The following is a 20,470-nucleotide window of genomic DNA, read 5'->3' as shown; positions in this document are numbered from 1 at the left end:
CTTCTAGGAACCAGGAAGGAAGGAAGGAAATGTTTTATTTAACAACACACTCAACACATTTTTTATTTACTGTTATATAGCATCAGACATATGGTTAAGGATCACACAGATAGAAAGAAAGAAATGTTTTATTTAACGACGCACTCAACACATTTTATTTACGGTTATATGACGTCAGACATATGGTTATGGACCACACAGATTTTGAGAGGAAACCCGCTGTCGCCACTACATGGGCTACTCTTCCGATTAGCAGCAAGGGATCTTTTATTTGCGCTTCCCACAGGCAGGATAGCACAAACCATGGCCTTTGTTGAACCAGTTATGGATCACTGGTCGGTGCAAGTGGTTTAGACCTACCCATTGAGCCTTGCGGAGCACTCACTCAGAGTTTGGAGTCGGTATCTGGATTAAAAATCCCATGCGTCGACTGGGATCCGAACCCAGTACCTACCAGCCTGTAGACCGATGGCCTAACCATGACGCCACCGAGGCCGGTACCACACAGATAGAGAAGAAACCCACTGTCGCCATTTCATGGGCTACTCTTTTCTATTAGCAGCAAGGGATCTTTTATATGCACCATGCTACAGACAGGATAGTACATACCATGGCCTTTGTTACACCAGTTGTGAAGCACTGGTTGGAACGAGAAATAGCCCAACTGGGATCAATCCTAAACTGACTGCACATCAAGCGAGCACTTAACCACTGGGCTACGTCCCACTCCTTTAGGAACCAGGATGAGGTAGAGGGATGTAAAAAAGGTGGATTGTTGAACCTCTATATACTTGAGGTTGACAATTTAACTTCTGTGTAATGAGGTTGGTGGTTTAATTTATATATAACTGAGGTTAATAATTTAACATGTTTAATGATGTTTGTGATTTAACCTCCTTGTAATGAGGTATGAGGTTTAACCTCTATATAATTGAGGTTAATAATTTAACCTCTGTGTAATGAGATATGTGGTTTGACTTCTATATAACTGAGGTTGATATTTTTTTGTGTAACTGAGGTTAGTGATTTAACCTCCATATAATGAAATTGTGATTAACCTGAGTTTGATGCTTTAACCTCGATGTAATGAGTTTGATGCTTTAACCTCCACATAAAGAGGTTGTGACTACCCTGAGTTTGATGTCTCTGTGTGATGAGGTTGTGACTAACCTGAGTTTGATGTCAGTGTGTAAAGAGGTTGTGACTAACCTGAGTTTGACGTCTCTGTGTAATGAGGTTGTGACTAACCTGAGTTTGATGTCAGTGTGTAAACAGGTTGTGACTAACCTGAGTTTGATGTTGGTGTCCTCTCTGTAAAGAGGTTGTCACAAACCTGAGTTTGATGTCGGTGTCCTCCCTGTAATGAGGTTATGACTAACCTGAGTTTGATGTCTCTGTGTAATGAGGTTTTGACTAACCTGAGTTTGATGTCTCTGTGTAATGAGGTTGTGACTAACCTGAGTTTGATGTTGGTGTCCTCCCTGTAATGAGGTTGTGACTAACCTGAGTTTGATGTCGGTGTCCTCCCTGTAATGAGGTTGAGATTAACCTGAGTTTGATGTCGGTGTCCTCCCTGTAATGAGGTTGAGACTAACCTGAGTTGATGTCGGTGTCCTCCCTGTAATGAGGTTGTCACTAACCCGAGTTTGATGTCGGTGTCCTCTCTACAGTTGATTTCGTCCTGTAATTGACCGATTGTGTGTCTCAGCTCAGACATCTCCTGCTGTAACTGGTCGCGAGTCTGGACACTGGTCAGCTCATGGTCAGACAACTCACGCCGAGTCTGGTCTCGCAGAACCTCATAGTCTCGCGTCTTTTGCTGAAACACAACAAACACACAGACACAGTAAATAAAACTAATACAGACAGGTATCCAAAAATATTTATACAAATACCAATATAATAATGTATAAGACATTCCTTACAGATTAAAAGATAAAAAAACAACTGCTTCCCACTAATGTCTCACTAATATATATATATATATATATTTTCAATATTATAGTTTTAGTAGCATATATATTCTTTTATTTTATTCTTCAGTATTTGTTACTGAAGTAACAAAGCGAAGCTAATCCACATCTCAACTCGTGTCTGACCTGGATGATTTCATCTTTCTCCGCCTCCATTCTGAGGAATGCGTCCTCCGTGGCAGCCAGTTTCTTGTGGACATCGTCATCACTCTCCTGGACCTCATCCAGCTTACACAGCAGAGTCTCCACCTCCTGACACAAACACAACAGTACGTCTAGATCTTTAACAATATTCATAATAAAACATACAATATGTGGATGTCATCCACCAGCTTACATAGCAGTCTCCACCTCCTGACACAAACACAATGTTCAATATGTTTAGATCTTTAACAATATTCAAAAAAAACAAAACAATATGTAGACATTAAAGAAGATATCTGTTCAAAAATGTTGAGTTATCATACAGATGTCTACATGTATCAGGTCAAGTCAGGTCATAGATTTTACATGCACATTCAGAACAAGTTGTTGTAACGCACGCCTGTCATGGGCACAGGTGCCGGTTAGGGTGGATGGGAAAGGGGGCAGCCTGCGCTGGCAAGTGCAAGGGAGCATAAGCAGACGGACCAGGATCATTAGCAGGTGAGGGCTCTACATGTATGTATTGAGGTGTATTGTGTATTCTGAACATGCCATGTCTTTGTCTAACATGTGGTGGGGATGAGACATGTATGTATTGAGATGTATTATGAACATGCTATGTCTTTGTCTAACATGTGGTGAGGGCTCTACATGTATGTATTGAGATGTATTATGAACATGCTATGTCTTTGTCTAACATGTGGTGGGGATGAGACATGTATGTATTGAGATGTATTATGAACATGCTATGTCTTTGTCTAACATGTGGTGGGGATGAGACATGTATGTATTGAGATGTATTATGAACATGCTATGTCTTTGTCTAACAAGTGGTGGGGGTGAGACATGTATGTATTGAGATGTATTATGAACATGCTATGTCTTTGTCTAACAAGTGGTGGGGTGAGACATGTATGTATTGAGATGTATTATGAACATGCTATGTCTTTGTCTAACATGTGGTGGGGGTGAGACATGTATGTATTGAGATGTATTATGAACATGCTATGTCTTTGTCTAACATGTGGGGGGGTGGGGGTGAGACATGTATGTATTGAGATGTATTATGAACATGCTATGTCTTTGTCTAACATGTGGTGGGGGTGAGACATGTATGTATTGAGATGTATTATGAACATGCTATGTCTTTGTCTAACATGTGGTGGGGGTGAGACATGTATGTATTGAGATGTATTATGAACATGCTATGTCTTTGTCTAACATGTGGTGGGGGTGAGACATGTATGTATTGAGATGTATTATGAACATGCTATGTCTTTGTCTAACATGTGGTGGGGGTGAGACATGTATGTATTGAGATGTATTATGAACATGCTATGTCTTTGTCTAACATGTGGTGGGGGTGAGACATGTATGTATTGAGATGTATTATGAACATGCTATGTCTTTGTCTAACAGATGTATTATGTGCTATGTCTTTGTCTAACAGGTGGGGGTGAGACATGTATGTATTGAGATGTATTATGAACATGCTATGTCTTTGTCTAACATGTGGTGGGGGTGAGACATGTATGTATTGAGATGTATTATGAACATGCTATGTCTTTGTCTAACATGTGGTGGGGTGAGACATGTATGTATTGAGATGTATTATGAACATGCTATGTCTTTGTCTAACATGTGGTGGGGGTGAGACATGTATGTATTGAGATGTATTATGAACATGCTATGTCTTTGTCTAACATGTGTGGGGGGTGAGACATGTATGTATTGAGATGTATTATGAACATGCTATGTCTTTGTCTAACATGTGGTGGGGTGAGACATGTATGTATTGAGATGTATTATGAACATGCTATGTCTTTGTCTATTGAGATGTCTTTGTCTAACATGTGGTGGGGGTGAGACATGTATGTATTGAGATGTATTATGAACATGCTATGTCTTTGTCTAACATGAGACATGTATGTATTGAGATGTATTATGAACATGCTATGTCTTTGTCTAACATGTGGTGGGGGTGAGACATGTATGTATTGAGATGTATTATGAACATGCTATGTCTTTGTCTAACATGTGGTGGGGGTGAGACATGTATGTATTGAGATGTATTATGAACATGCTATGTCTTTGTCTAACATGTGGGGTGAGACATGTATGTATTGAGATGTATTATGAACATGCTATGTCTTTGTCTAACATGTGGGGTGAGACATGTATGTATTGAGATGTATTATGAACATGCTATGTCTTTGTCTAACATGTAGCGGGGGTGAGACATGTATGTATTGAGATGTATTATGAACATGCTATGTCTTTGTCTAACATGTGGTGGGGGTGAGACATGTATGTATTGAGATGTATTATGAACATGCTATGTCTTTGTCTAACATGTGGTGGGGGTGAGACATGTATGTATTGAGATGTATTATGAACATGCTATGTCTTTGTCTAACATGTGGTGGGGTGAGACATGTATGTATTGAGATGTATTATGAACATGCTATGTCTTTGTCTAACATGTGGGATGTATGAGACATGTATGTATTGAGATGTATTATGAACATGCTATGTCTTTGTCTAACATGTGGTGGGGGTGAGACATGTATGTATTGAGATGTATTATGAACATGCTATGTCTTTGTCTAACATGTGGTGGGGGTGAGACATGTATGTATTGAGATGTATTATGAACATGCTATGTCTTTGTCTAACATGTGGTGGGGGTGAGACATGTATGTATTGAGATGTATTATGAACATGCTATGTCTTTGTCTAACATGTGGTGGGGATGAGACATGTATGTATTGAGATGTATTATGAACATGCTATGTCTTTGTCTAACATGTGGTGGGGGTGAGACATGTATGTATTGAGATGTATTATGAACATGCTATGTCTTTGTCTAACATGTGGTGGGGGTGAGACATGTATGTATTGAGATGTATTATGAACATGCTATGTCTTTGTCTAACATGTGGTGGGGGTGAGACATGTATGTATTGAGATGTATTATGAACATGCTATGTCTTTGTCTAACATGTGGTGGGGGTGAGACATGTATGTATTGAGATGTATTATGAACATGCTATGTCTTTGTCTAACATGTGTGGTGGGGGTATGAGACATGTGTGTATTGAGATGTATTATGAACATGCTATGTCTTTGTCTAACATGTGTGGGGGTGGACATGTATGTATTGAGATGAGACTATGTATGACATGTATATGAGATGTATTATGAACATGCTATGTCTTTGTCTAACATGTGGTGGGGGTGAGACATGTATGTATTGAGATGTATTATGAGCATGCTATGTCTTTGTCTAACATGTGGTGGGGGTGAGACATGTATGTATTGAGATGTATTATGAACATGCTATGTCTTTGTCTAACATGTGGTGGGGGTGAGACATGTATGTATTGAGATGTATTATGAACATGCTATGTCTTTGTCTAACATGTGGTGGGGGTGAGACATGTATGTATTGAGATGTATTATGAACATGCTATGTCTTTGTCTAACATGTGGTGGGGGTGAGACATGTATGTATTGAGATGTATTATGAACATGCTATGTCTTTGTCTAACATGTGGTGGGGGTGAGACATGTATGTATTGAGTATGTATTGAGATGTATTATGAACATGCTATGTCTTTGTCTAACATGTGGTGGGGGTGAGACATGTATGTATTGAGATGTATTATGAACATGCTATGTCTTTGTCTAACATGTGGTGGGGGTGAGACATGTATGTATTGAGATGTATTATGAACATGCTATGTCTTTGTCTAACATGTGGTGGGGGTGAGACATGTATGTATTGAGATGTATTATGAACATGCTATGTCTTTGTCTAACATGTGGTGGGGGTGAGACATGTATGTATTGAGATGTATTATGAACATGCTATGTCTTTGTCTAACATGTGGTGGGGGTGAGACATGTATGTATTGAGATGTATTATGAACATGCTATGTCTTTGTCTAACATGTGGTGGGGGTGAGACATGTATGTATTGAGATGTATTATGAACATGCTATGTCTTTGTCTAACATGTGGTGGGGGTGAGACATGTATGTATTGAGATGTATTATGAACATGCTATGTCTTTGTCTAACATGTGGTGGGGGTGAGACATGTATGTATTGAGATGTATTATGAACATGCTATGTCTTTGTCTAACATGTGGTGGGGGTGAGACATGTATGTATTGAGATGTATTATGAACATGCTATGTCTTTGTCTAACATGTGGTGGGGGTGAGACATGTATGTATTGAGATGTATTATGAACATGCTATGTCTTTGTCTAACATGTGGTGGGGGTGAGACATGTATGTATTGAGATGTATTATGAACATGCTATGTCTTTGTCTAACATGTGGTGGGGGTGAGACATGTATGTATTGAGATGTATTATGAACATGCTATGTCTTTGTCTAACATGTGGTGGGGGTGAGACATGTATGTATTGAGATGTATTATGAACATGCTATGTCTTTGTCTAACATGTGGTGGGGGTGAGACATGTATGTATTGAGATGTATTATGAACATGCTATGTCTTTGTCTAACATGTGGTGGGGGTGAGACATGTATGTATTGAGATGTATTATGAACATGCTATGTCTTTGTCTAACATGTGGTGGGGGTGAGACATGTATGTATTGAGATGTATTATGAACATGCTATGTCTTTGTCTAACATGTGGTGGGGGTGAGACATGTATGTATTGAGATGTATTATGAACATGCTATGTCTTTGTCTAACATGTGGTGGGGGTGAGACATGTATGTATTGAGATGTATTATGAACATGCTATGTCTTTGTCTAACATGTGGTGGGGGTGAGACATGTATGTATTGAGATGTATTATGAACATGCTATGTCTTTGTCTAACATGTGGTGGGGGTGAGACATGTATGTATTGAGATGTATTATGAACATGCTATGTCTTTGTCTAACATGTGGTGGGGGTGAGACATGTATGTATTGAGATGTATTATGAACATGCTATGTCTTTGTCTAACATGTGGTGGGGGTGAGACATGTATGTATTGAGATGTATTATGAACATGCTATGTCTTTGTCTAACATGTGGTGGGGGTGAGACATGTATGTATTGAGATGTATTATGAACATGCTATGTCTTTGTCTAACATGTGGTGGGGGTGAGACATGTATGTATTGAGATGTATTATGAACATGCTATGTCTTTGTCTAACATGTGGTGGGGGTGAGACATGTATGTATTGAGATGTATTATGAACATGCTATGTCTTTGTCTAACATGTGGTGGGGGTGAGACATGTATGTATTGAGATGTATTATGAACATGCTATGTCTTTGTCTAACATGTGGTGGGGGTGAGACATGTATGTATTGAGATGTATTATGAACATGCTATGTCTTTGTCTAACATGTGGGGTGAGACATGTATGTATTTGTATTATGAACATGCTATGTCTTTGTGTGGTGGGGGTGAGACATGTATGTATTGAGATGTATTATGAACATGCTATGTCTTTGTCTAACATGTAGGGGTGAGACATGTATGTATTGAGATGTATTATGAACATGCTATGTCTTTGTCTAACATGTGGTGGGGGTGAGACATGTATGTATTGAGATGTATTATGAACATGCTATGTCTTTGTCTAACATGTGGTATGGGATGAGACATGTATGTATTGAGATGTATTATGAACATGCTATGTCTTTGTCTAACATGTGGTGGGGGTGAGACATGTATGTATTGAGATGTATTATGAACATGCTATGTCTTTGTCTAACATGTGGTGGGGGTGAGACATGTATGTATTGAGATGTATTATGAACATGCTATGTCTTTGTCTAACATGTGGTGGGGGTGAGACATGTATGTATTGAGATGTATTATGAACATGCTATGTCTTTGTCTAACATGTGGTGGGGGTGAGACATGTATGTATTGAGATGTATTATGAACATGCTATGTCTTTGTCTAACAGGTGGTGGGGGTGAGACATGTATGTATTGAGATGTATTATGAACATGCTATGTCTTTGTCTAACATGTGGTGGGGGTGAGACATGTATGTATTGAGATGTATTATGAACATGCTATGTCTTTGTCTAACATGTGGTGGGGGTGAGACATGTATGTATTGAGATGTATTATGAACATGCTATGTCTTTGTCTAACATGTGGTGGGGGTGAGACATGTGTGTATTGAGATGTATTATGAACATGCTATGTCTTTGTCTAACATGTGGTGGGGGTGAGACATGTGTGTATTGAGATGTATTATGAACATGCTATGTCTTTGTCTAACAAGTGGTGGGGGTGAGACATGTGTGTATTGAGATGTATTATGAACATGCTATGTCTTTGTCTAACATGTGGTGGGGGTGAGACATGTGTGTATTGAGATGTATTATGAACATGCTATGTCTTTGTCTAACATGTGGTGGGGGTGAGACATGTATGTATTGAGATGTATTATGAACATGCTATGTCTTTGTCTAACATGTGGTGGGGGTGAGACATGTATGTATTGAGATGTATTATGAACATGCTATGTCTTTGTCTAACATGGGGGTGACATGTGGGGGTGATGTCTTTGTCTAACATGTGAGACATGTATTGAGATGTATTATGAACATGCTATGTCTTTGTCTAACATGTGGTGGGGGTGAGACATGTATGTATTGAGATGTATTATGAACATGCTATGTCTTTGTCTAACATGTGGTGGGGGTGAGACATGTATGTATTGAGATGTATTATGAACATGCTATGTCTTTGTCTAACATGTGGTGGGGGTGAGACATGTATGTATTGAGATGTATTATGAACATGCTATGTCTTTGTCTAACATGTGGTGGGGGTGAGACATGTATGTATTGAATGTATTATGAACATGCTATGTCTTTGTCTAACATGTGGTGGGGGTGAGACATGTATGTATTGAGATGTATTATGAACATGCTATGTCTTTGTCTAACATGTGGTGGGGGTGAGACATGTATGTATTAAGATGTATTATGTATTATGAGCATGCTATGTCTTTGTCTAACATGTGGTGGGGGTGAGACATGTATGTATTGAGATGTATTATGAACATGCTATGTCTTTGTCTAACATGTGGTGGGGGTGAGACATGTATGTATTGAGATGTATTATGAACATGCTATGTCTTTGTCTAACATGTGGTGGGGGTGAGACATGTGTGTATTGAGATGTATTATGAACATGCTATGTCTTTGTCTAACAAGTGGTGGGGGTGAGACATGTATGTATTGAGATGTATTATGAACATGCTATGTCTTTGTCTAACATGTGGCGGGGGTGAGACATGTATGTATTGAGATGTATTATGAACATGCTATGTGTTTGTCTAACATGTGGTGGGGATGAGACATGTGTGTATTGAGATGTATTATGAACATGCTATGTCTTTGTCTAACATGTGGCGGGGGTGAGACATGTATGTATTGAGATGTATTATGAACATGCTATGTGTTTGTCTAACATGTGGTGGGATGAGACATGTGTGTATTGAGATGTATTATGAACATGCTATGTCTTCGTCCAACATGTGGGGTGAGACATGTCCCCATGGTGAAGTGCTTGCCTGATGTATGACTGATCTACGTTTAATCGCTACCAGTGAGCTCATTGGATTATTTCTCATTCGAGCCAGTGTTCCATGGTAAGTACTATCCTGTTTGTGGCATATAAAAGATTGTTTACTGCTAATGGAAAAGGCTATTGTATGATAAACACTTGTCATTCTGACTCGTAGTCTTCAGAGGAAACTTGCTACATTTTATTATCAGCAGCAAAGGATCTTTTACATACACGTTCCTTCAGGCAGGACAGCACACACCATGGTCTTTGATAGGATATCTCAGTCATCACAGACTAGTTGGGAAGGGGGAACAATCCAATGAATCTGCCAAGGTATTTCACTCTAGCACCTGAGGTGAGCATTCTAGCATCTGAGGTGAGTACTCTAGCATCTGAGGTGAGCATTCTACCATCCGAGGTGAGCATTCTACCACCTGAGGTGAGCACTCTACCACCCGAGGTGAGCACTCTACCACCCGAGGTGAGCATTCTACCACCCGAGGTGAGTACCCCGAGGTGAGCACCCTACCACCCGAGGTGAGCACTTTACCACCCGAGGTGAGCACTCTACCCCGAGGTGAGCATTCTACCCCCGAGGTGAGCACTCTACCACCCGAGGTGAGCACTCTACCACCCGAGCACTCTACCACCGGAGGTGAGCACTCTACCACGAGAGGTGAGCACTCTACCACCCGACGTGAGCACTCTAGCATCTGAGGTGAGCATTCTACCAGCTGAGGTGAGCACTCTACCAGCTGAGGTGAGCACTCTAGCACCCGAGGTGAGCAACTCTAGCACCCAAGGTGAGCATTCTACCACCTGGGGTGAGCACTCTACCCCGAGGTGAGCATTCTACCACTTGAGGTGAGCACTCTACCACCCAAGTTGAGCACGCTACCACCCGAGTTGAGCATTCTAGCACCCGAGGTGAGCACTCTACCACCCGAGGTGAGCACTCTACCACCTGAGGTGAGCATTCTACCACCTGAGATGAGCATTCTAGCACCCGAGCTATATTCAGACCCATGTCTAGTTTAGTCAGAGTTATGTGTTTGTAGAGTTGTTAATATAAGCCTTCTTGTAGTTAAAACATATTTCTAATATTCCATGTGATTATATTGATTTGTGATATTGATAAAACTGAACCTCTTACAGTTAAAACATGTTCCTAATATTCCATGTGACAATGTTTATTTGTGATATAGATAAACATAATTAAAACATATTCCTAATATTCCATGTGTCTATGTTGATTTGTAAAGGTTTTTTTGTAGTTTTTTTGGTGTTAAAACACATTACTGATATTGCATGTGACTATACTGATTTGTGATATAGATAAACACTGGCCCTCCTGTGTTAAAACACATTATTAATATTGCATGTGACTATACTGATTTGTGATATAGATAAACACTGGCCCTCCTGTGTTAAAACACATTATTAATATTGCATGTGACTATATTGATTTGTGATATAGATAAACACTGGCCCTCCTGTGTTAAAACACATTACTAATATTGCATGTGACTATACTGATTTGTGATATAGATAAACACTGGCCCTCCTGTGTTAAAACACATTACTAATATTGCATGTGACTATATTGATTTGTGATATAGATAAACACTGACCCTCCTGTAGTTAAAACACATTACTAATATTGCATGTGACTATATTGATTTGTGATATAGATAAACACTGACCCTCCTGTAGTTAAAACACATTACTAATATTGCATGTGACTATATTGATTTGTGATATAGATAAACACTGGCCCTCCTGTGTTAAAACACATTACTAATATTGCATGTGACTATACTGATTTGTGATATAGATAAACACTGGCCCTCCTGTGTTAAAACACATTACTAATATTGCATGTGACTATATTGATTTGTGATATAGATAAACACTGGCCCTCCTGTAGTTAAAACACATTACTAATATTGCATGTGACTATATTGATTTGTGATATAGATAAACACTGGCCCTCCTGTGTTAAAACACATTATTAATATTGCATGTGACTATATTGATTTGTGATATAGATAAACACTGGCCCTCCTGTGTTAAAACACATTACTAATATTGCATGTGACTATATTGATTTGTGATATAGATAAACACTGACCCTCCTGTAGTTAAAACACATTACTAATATTGCATGTGACTATATTGATTTGTGATATAGATAAACACTGACCCTCCTGTAGTTAAAACACATTACTAATATTGCATGTGACTATATTGATTTGTGATATAGATAAACACTGGCCCTCCTGTGTTAAAACACATTACTAATATTGCATGTGACTATACTGATTTGTGATATAGATAAACACTGGCCCTCCTGTGTTAAAACACATTACTAATATTGCATGTGACTATATTGATTTGTGATATAGATAAACACTGGCCCTCCTGTAGTTAAAACACATTACTAATATTGCATGTGACTATATTGATTTGTGATATAGATAAACACTGGCCCTCCTGTAGTTAAAACACATTACTAATATTGCATGTGACTATATTGATTTGTGATATAGATAAACACTGGCCCTCCTGTGTTAAAACACATTACTAATGTTGCATGTGACTATATTGATTTGTGATATAGATAAACACTGACCCTCCTGTAGTTAAAACACATTATTAATATTGCATGTGACTATATTGATTTGTGATATAGATAAACACTGGCCCTCCTGTGTTAAAACACATTATTAATATTGCATGTGACTATATTGATTTGTGATATAGATAAACACTGGCCCTCCTGTGTTAAAACACATTATTAATATTGCATGTGACTATATTGATTTGTGATATAGATAAACACTGGCCCTCCTGTGTTAAAACACATTATTAATATTGCATGTGACTATAATGATTTGTGATATAGATAAACACTGGCCCTCCTGTGTTAAAACACATTATTAATATTGCATGTGACTATATTGATTTGTGATATAGATAAACACTGGCCCTCCTGTGTTAAAACACATTATTAATATTGCATGTGACTATATTGATTTGTGATATAGATAAACACTGGCCCTCCTGTGTTAAAACACATTACTAATATTGCATGTGACTACCGTATAACCGAAAATTTTCGTGGTCTTAATTTTTTGTGGTTTGGGGTGTAAAAACATTTCAAGGTTTCTTATTTTCGTCGTTTGCCAAATCTAAATTTAAAGTGAATTTATTTTCGAGTTTTAGCAAGTCTAGTTGCGAGAATACTTGCTATTGTTTATTAAAGTTTCACCTCGGCTGCCAGTTTTCGATACCACCGACGTGTAAAGTTAAACAATAGAACAGTCACCTGTAGCCTAATTGGCCACTGTGATACCCAGTATGCTATTCGACAGACAACTGATCACATTCTTTGATTTTGTGTAAAGCCAATTACGACGTATGTGTGAGCAAACCACTTAAGGACGCCATGAAGTCTGAGTTTACCACATGGTATTCAAAGCAGGTTTCCCTGGCTATGAAAAACGGCGAAGTTGTAACAGACATCAAGATCGAAATGCGTACTTCGGTGATAAAAGCAATTCATGCAAGGTGGATTATGAAAGTTATGGCAGAATTAAAAATATGCCAGGAAATGTTGAAATCTGCATTCATCCACCCCAGAATCACTGATGCAGTGCGGGCGGACATTGAAAAAAAACAATATACGAAATTTAAAAATATTTCATTATATTCTACAAACAGTGAGATTCACGCAATAACTTTATTAAAATTCTAACTTGTTGTCTTGACTATACTATTCTCTTGTCGTATCCGGTGGACTGCGCATGACAGGAAATAAAATGTTCCGGTAAATTGTAAGTGGGTTATGGTTTTCATAATAAATATTTTAGATAGAATTTGTTGATTTTTTCAAATATTTTCAAGGATATATATTTAAAATGCTGTCTACTTACCCTCTAAACCCACGAAAATAAAAATCCTCGAAAATTTCCGGTTATACGGTATATTGATTTGTGATATAGATAAACAATGACCCTCCTGTAGTTAAAACATATTACTAATATTGCATGTGACTATATTGATTTGTGATATAGATAAACACTGGCCCTCCTGTGTTAAAACACATTATTAATATTGCATGTGACTATACTGATTTGTGATATAGATAAACACTGGCCCTCCTGTGTTAAAACACATTATTAATATTGCATGTGACTATATTGATTTGTGATATAGATAAACACTGGCCCTCCTGTGTTAAAACACATTACTAATATTGCATGTGACTATACTGATTTGTGATATAGATAAACACTGGCCCTCCTGTGTTAAAACACATTACTAATATTGCATGTGACTATATTGATTTGTGATATAGATAAACACTGACCCTCCTGTAGTTAAAACACATTACTAATATTGCATGTGACTATATTGATTTGTGATATAGATAAACACTGGCCCTCCTGTGTTAAAACACATTACTAATATTGCATGTGACTATATTGATTTGTGATATAGATAAACACTGGCCCTCCTGTGTTAAAACACATTATTAATATTGCATGTGACTATATTGATTTGTGATATAGATAAACACTGGCCCTCCTGTGTTAAAACACATTACTAATATTGCATGTGACTATATTGATTTGTGATATAGATAAACACTGACCCTCCTGTAGTTAAAACACATTACTAATATTGCATGTGACTATATTGATTTGTGATATAGATAAACACTGACCCTCCTGTAGTTAAAACACATTACTAATATTGCATGTGACTATATTGATTTGTGATATAGATAAACACTGGCCCTCCTGTGTTAAAACACATTACTAATATTGCATGTGACTATATTGATTTGTGATATAGATAAACACTGGCCCTCCTGTAGTTAAAACACATTACTAATATTGCATGTGACTATATTGATTTGTGATATAGATAAACACTGGCCCTCCTGTAGTTAAAACACATTACTAATATTGCATGTGACTATATTGATTTGTGATATAGATAAACACTGGCCCTCCTGTGTTAAAACACATTATTAATATTGCATGTGACTATATTGATTTGTGATATAGATAAACACTGACCCTCCTGTAGTTAAAACACATTATTAATATTGCATGTGACTATATTGATTTGTGATATAGATAAACACTGGCCCTCCTGTGTTAAAACACATTACTAATATTGCATGTGACTATATTGATTTGTGATATAGATAAACACTGACCCTCCTGTAGTTAAAACACATTACTAATATTGCATGTGACTATAATGATTTGTGATGTTGGTGAATACTGAACCTCCTGCAGTTCTTCGTGGCGGTGTCTGGCGAGTTTCTGCTCGTTGAAGAGTTCCTCCTTGGTACACTGGAGTTGTCTCACCAGCTCGTCTCTCTCCAGCTCCAGTCCATCCAGTGTGCGACACTTCTGTTTCAGGTTCGAGTTGTCCTCCACCAGACTCTTCGCCTGACAACAGTAAAGTTTGTTTTGTCACACCACTAGAGCACATTGATTCATGAATCAAGGGCTACTGATGTCAAACATTTGGTCATTCTGATCAATAGTCTAAAAAGAAAACCTACTATTTTTTTCATTAGTAACAATATGCACTTCCCATAGTCAGGACATTATATACCATAACCTCTTATAAATCAGTCCTGGAGCACTGGTTGGGATGGGAAAAGACACAATTAGAGAATGAGTCACTGAGTGGATTCAATCCTTTGACCCAAGCACTTCAGGCAAGAGAAATCCAGTTCAGTTAGAGAGATGTCTACTGATGTCTGTCAGTGCTTCAACCCAGAACTCGGGACACTAACTGTTATTAAGAGAGATGTCTACTGCTGTCTGAAACAAGATGTCTGTCAGTGCTTCAACCCGGAGAGAGAACTCGGGACACTAACTGTATGTCTACTGGTGTCTGAAACAAGATGTCTGTCAGTGCTTCAACCCAGAGAGAGAACTCGGGACACTAACTGTTATTAAGAGAGATGTCTACTGGTGTCTGAAACAAGATGTCTGTCAGTGCTTCAACTCGGAGAGAGAACTCGGGACACTAACTGTTATTAAGAGAGATGTCTACTGCTGTCTGAAACAAGATGTCTGTCAGTGCTTCAACCCAGAGAGAGAACTCGGGACACTAACTGTTATTAAGAGAGATGTCTACTGGTGTCTGGAAACAAGATGTCTGTCAGTGCTTCAACCCAGAGAGAGAACTCGGGAGACTAATTGTTATTTGTCCTGGATAGACAGATCAGATACACGCATGTATCCAGGACACAGTGTTTTAAACTTAGGGGAAATATAAAGATAAAATAAATAAAAAATGAAAACTAATGTTCTATTGGTCACAAACAACTCCGACACAGGTCTGTGAAAATTGCGACAACGGTCGTTTCGTTCGCGCATTCCTCACGCAAATTATATCTAACTTTGTGTAACCTATTTTTTGTTTGTGTAAAATTTGGAGCAGCATTTACTTGGGTATGACGGGTTACGCAAGAAGGAAATGGGTTACCTGGATTTATTTCTACTTAACTGATAAATGGGTTACCTGGATTTATTTCTACTTAACTGATAAATGGGTTACCTGGATTTATTTCTACTTAATCGATAAATGGGTTACCTGCATTTATTTCTACTTAACCGATAAATGGGTTACCTGGATTTATTTCTACTTAACTGATAAATGGGTTACCTGGATTTATTTCTACTTAACCGATAAATGGGTTACCTGGATTTATTTCTACTTAACCAATAAATGGTTTACCTGGATTAATTTCTACTTAACCGATAAATGGGTTACCTGGATTTATTTCTACGTAACTGATAAATGGGTTACCTGGATTTATTTCTACTTAACTGATAAATGGGTTGCCTGCAGATGTTCAGTTCTCAGAGGCCTGCAGACAGATGGGTGTCCAGGACATAGTGTTTACACATTATGGTAAGATATCAATACAAGTGAAAAGCAATATTCTATTGTTCACCAGCAAAATGTTTTTTTAACAAACTAACCTCTTCTCTCGATATTCCCAGATTCTCGATGTCCTGGAGTTCGTCCTCCTTCAACCGGATCTGGTTCATGTAGTTCTCTGCTTGCTTGCGATGTTTTTCTACGTCACTGAGGATGCGTTGTAAATCCTTCATTGCATTGGTTCGCTTGAATTCCGTCAGCATCAACTGAGTTCTGGCAGTAAACATTTAAAATATAGTACAACACAATATCTGTACATATAGTACAACACAATATCTGTACATATAGTACAACACAATATCTGTACATATAGTACAACACAATATCTGTACATATAGTACAACACAATATCTGTACATATAGTACAACACAATATCTGTATATATAGTACAACACAATATCTGTACATATAGTACAACACAATAACTGTACATATAGTACAACACAATATCTGTACATACAGTACAACACAATATCTGTACATACAGTACAACACAATATCTGTAAAACACAATATCTGTACATACAGTACAACACAATATCTGTACATACAGTACAACACAATATCTGTACATGTAGTACAACATCTGTACATGTAGTACAACAACATCTGTACATGTAGTACAACACAATATCTGTACATGTAGTGCAACACAATATCTGTACATGTAGTGCAACACAATATCTGTACATGTAGTGCAACACAATATCTGTACATATAGTGCAACACAATATCTGTAAATGTAGTGCAACACAATATCTGTAAATGTAGTGCAACACAATATCTGTACATGTAGTACAACACAATATCTGTACATGTAGTATAACACAATATCTGTACATGTAGTACAACACAATATCTGTACATGTTTAACTATTGTTATTATCTTTTAATTATTGTTATGTTCATATAAAGTATGTATAAATATAGTACAACACAATATCTGTAAATATAGTACAACACAATATCTGTAAATATAGTACAACACAATATCTGTACATGTAGTACAACACAATATCTGTAAATATAGTACAACACAATACCTGTAAATATAGTACAACACAATATCTGTACATGTTTAACTATTGTTATTATCTTTTAATTATTGTTATGTTCATATAAAGTATGTCTATGACTGATGAATACAGATGTTTCCCATTGCAGCCAGTGCCTCATCAGTCTTGCTACATGAAACGCCATGGTATGTCTATGGGAAAGAACATCATTTAAAAGATCCCATGCTTCTTATTTAGTAGGAATAACCTATATGGTACTATATGGTACTAGCAGGTTTCCTCCCATATATATATATATATATATATATATATATATATATATATATATATATATATATATATATATATATGTATATATATCTGCTACTAGTTCCTCTGTGTATAGATGTAAGAATCTCTCACCTGGCATTTTCCGCTTTCTCGCGCGTGTCTTTCAGAGTCTGTTCAGCTTGCTGCTGGTCCATACGGGTCGTATGTAACGCTTGCCGCAGAATCTTCACCTCCTGGGTCAACGCCTACAAAATAAATGAGGGATGAAGGGATGCATGGATGGATGGATGGACGGATGAACAGATGCATGGATGGATGGACGGATGGATGAACAGATGCATGGATGGATGGACGGACGGATGAACAGATGCATGGATGGAAGGACACACAGATTGACGGATGGATGGATGGATGTGTGGATGGATGGATGGATAGATGAATAAATGAATGGATGGATGTTTTGATGGATGGATGTGTGGATGAATGGATGGGTGGATGTGTGGATGGATGGATGGATGGATGAATGAATGGATATGTGGATGGATGGATGTGTGGATGGAAGGATGGATGAATGGATGGATGGATGGATTGATGGATGGGTAGATGGATAGATGGATGGGTGGATGTGTGGATGTATGAATGAATGAATGAATGAATGAATGAATGAATGAATGAATGAATGGAGGGGTGGGTGGATGGATGGATGGATGGATGGGTGGGTAGATGAATGAATGGATGGGTTTTGGATGGTTGGTTACGTGGATGAACGGATGGATAGATGGCTGAGTGGATGAATGTGTGGATGGATGGGTGGGTTGGTAGATAGGTGAATGGATGGATAGATGAATGGATAAATGGATAGATGGATGGATGGATGGATATATGGATGGATGGATGGATATATGGATGGATGGATATATGGATAGGTTTTGGACAAATGGATAGATGTATGGGTGGATGGATGGAAGGATGGAGAATGAATGAATGAATGAATGAATGAATGAATGAATGAATGAATGAACAAATGTTAAACAACACCCCAGCAATAGATATATACAGATTCTATAATGAATTAACATCCTTAATAAAGCTTTGTTTTTTATTCTAAAAATATAATATTCATAAATGTGTGTCTATATAAATCAAAGAAGCTTATAAAGCCTAATAATACATGTAGTTGTATCAGTTCATTAAGCCGTCTGTCCAATGTTCTAAAGAGTCTATACTAATTTCTTTCATTGTTCAGTCATAATGAAAGAAGCTTAAAGCCTAATAATACATGTAGTTGTATCAGTTCATTAAGCTGTCTGTCGAATGTTCTAAAGAGTCTATACTAATTTCTTTCATTATTCAGTCATAATGAAAGAAGCTTAAAGCCTAATAATACATGTAGTTGTATCAGTTCATTAAGCCGTCTGTCCAATGTTCTAAAGAGTCTATACTAATTTCTTTCATTGTTCAGTCATAATGAAAGAAGCTTAAAGCCTAATAATACATGTGGTTGTATCAGTTCATTAAGCCGTCTGTCCAATGTTCTAAAGAGTCTATACTAATTTCTTTCATTGTTCAGTCATAATGAAAGAAGCTTAAAGCCTAATAATACATGTGGTTGTATCAGTTCATTAAGCCGTCTGTCCAATGTTCTAAAGAGTCTATACTAATTTCTTTCATTGTTCAGTCATAATGAAAGAAGCTTAAAGCCTAATAATACATGTGGTTGTATCAGTTCATTAAGCCGTCTGTCCAATGTTCTAAAGAGTCTATACTAATTTCTTTCATTGTTCAGTCATAATGTAATGGCTCTATATATTCAAATTTAATAACATTTTAAAATGTTTTTCTTATAAAAATATTAATAATATTTTCAAAGGGGCATGGGGGTGTACACATGAAACAGTATTTATTTAAGCAAGTAAATAATTTTTATAACTACCAAAATATAATTTTTTAAATCTACAACAAAAAGATCTAAGCATATTGGGTTAAAACTTAAAACAAATATTTGGACAGAACAACAACAAAATATAACCTGAAAGATATCTAGGCCTAAATAGACACTAACGAAACTTTGTAAGTTCTTCTACTGTTCTATATGTACATATTCTAATATGTACATATTTGTGTGTGTGTGTAGGTGTACAGAATATGTTAGATGAAAATAACTAAGTGTAAGCAGTGAGTTCTAATTCTAGTCTGTGTGATTTCTTTGAGACAAAATGTAACAACTTACTCCTCTTACAAGTCTCGACTACAAAAACAAATGAGTGAAGTGTAAGTACCGGTAACATGTAAAACAACAAATAAAATGTAACAACTTACTCCTCTTACAAGTCTCGACTACAAGAAGAAATGAGTGAAGTGTAAGTACCGGTAACATGTAAAACAACAAATAAAATGTAACAAAAAATAATATAAAAAAAAGAGTAAAATTTTAAAAAGCAAATAAAATTGTAACAAAAACAAGTAAAATGTAAAACAAAAACAAAATGTAAAAAACCCTTTAATATGTAAAAAA

The 20,470-nt window shown here is 37.2% G+C and overlaps 1 protein-coding gene across 7 annotated transcripts in view; it reads right to left on the bottom strand.

Moving 5' to 3' along the window:
• The window catches only part of LOC121367349 (trichohyalin-like), a 198,101-nt gene that overhangs the window by 54,188 nt on the left and 123,443 nt on the right, over positions 1-20,470 (bottom strand). For 6 of the 7 annotated variants that reach the window (XM_041491464.1, XM_041491460.1, XM_041491465.1 and 3 more), the window contains 6 exons: positions 20,275-20,292; positions 18,088-18,200; positions 16,710-16,881; positions 14,994-15,158; positions 2,100-2,225; positions 1,641-1,819 (listed from right to left, as the gene is read on the bottom strand). In XM_041491464.1, coding sequence (XP_041347398.1) covers positions 1,641-1,819; positions 2,100-2,225; positions 14,994-15,158; positions 16,710-16,881; positions 18,088-18,200; positions 20,275-20,292 — 773 coding nt within the window. The remainder of the gene's footprint in view (positions 1-1,640; positions 1,820-2,099; positions 2,226-14,993; positions 15,159-16,709; positions 16,882-18,087; positions 18,201-20,274; positions 20,293-20,470) is intronic. The other variant, XM_041491463.1, reaches the window with a different exon arrangement.

This window comes from Gigantopelta aegis, chromosome 3 (genome assembly GCF_016097555.1).
Source record: "Gigantopelta aegis isolate Gae_Host chromosome 3, Gae_host_genome, whole genome shotgun sequence".
Lineage (NCBI taxonomy): Eukaryota > Metazoa > Mollusca > Gastropoda > Neomphalida > Peltospiridae > Gigantopelta > Gigantopelta aegis.
This window is presented reverse-complemented; position numbering and strand designations above follow the sequence as displayed.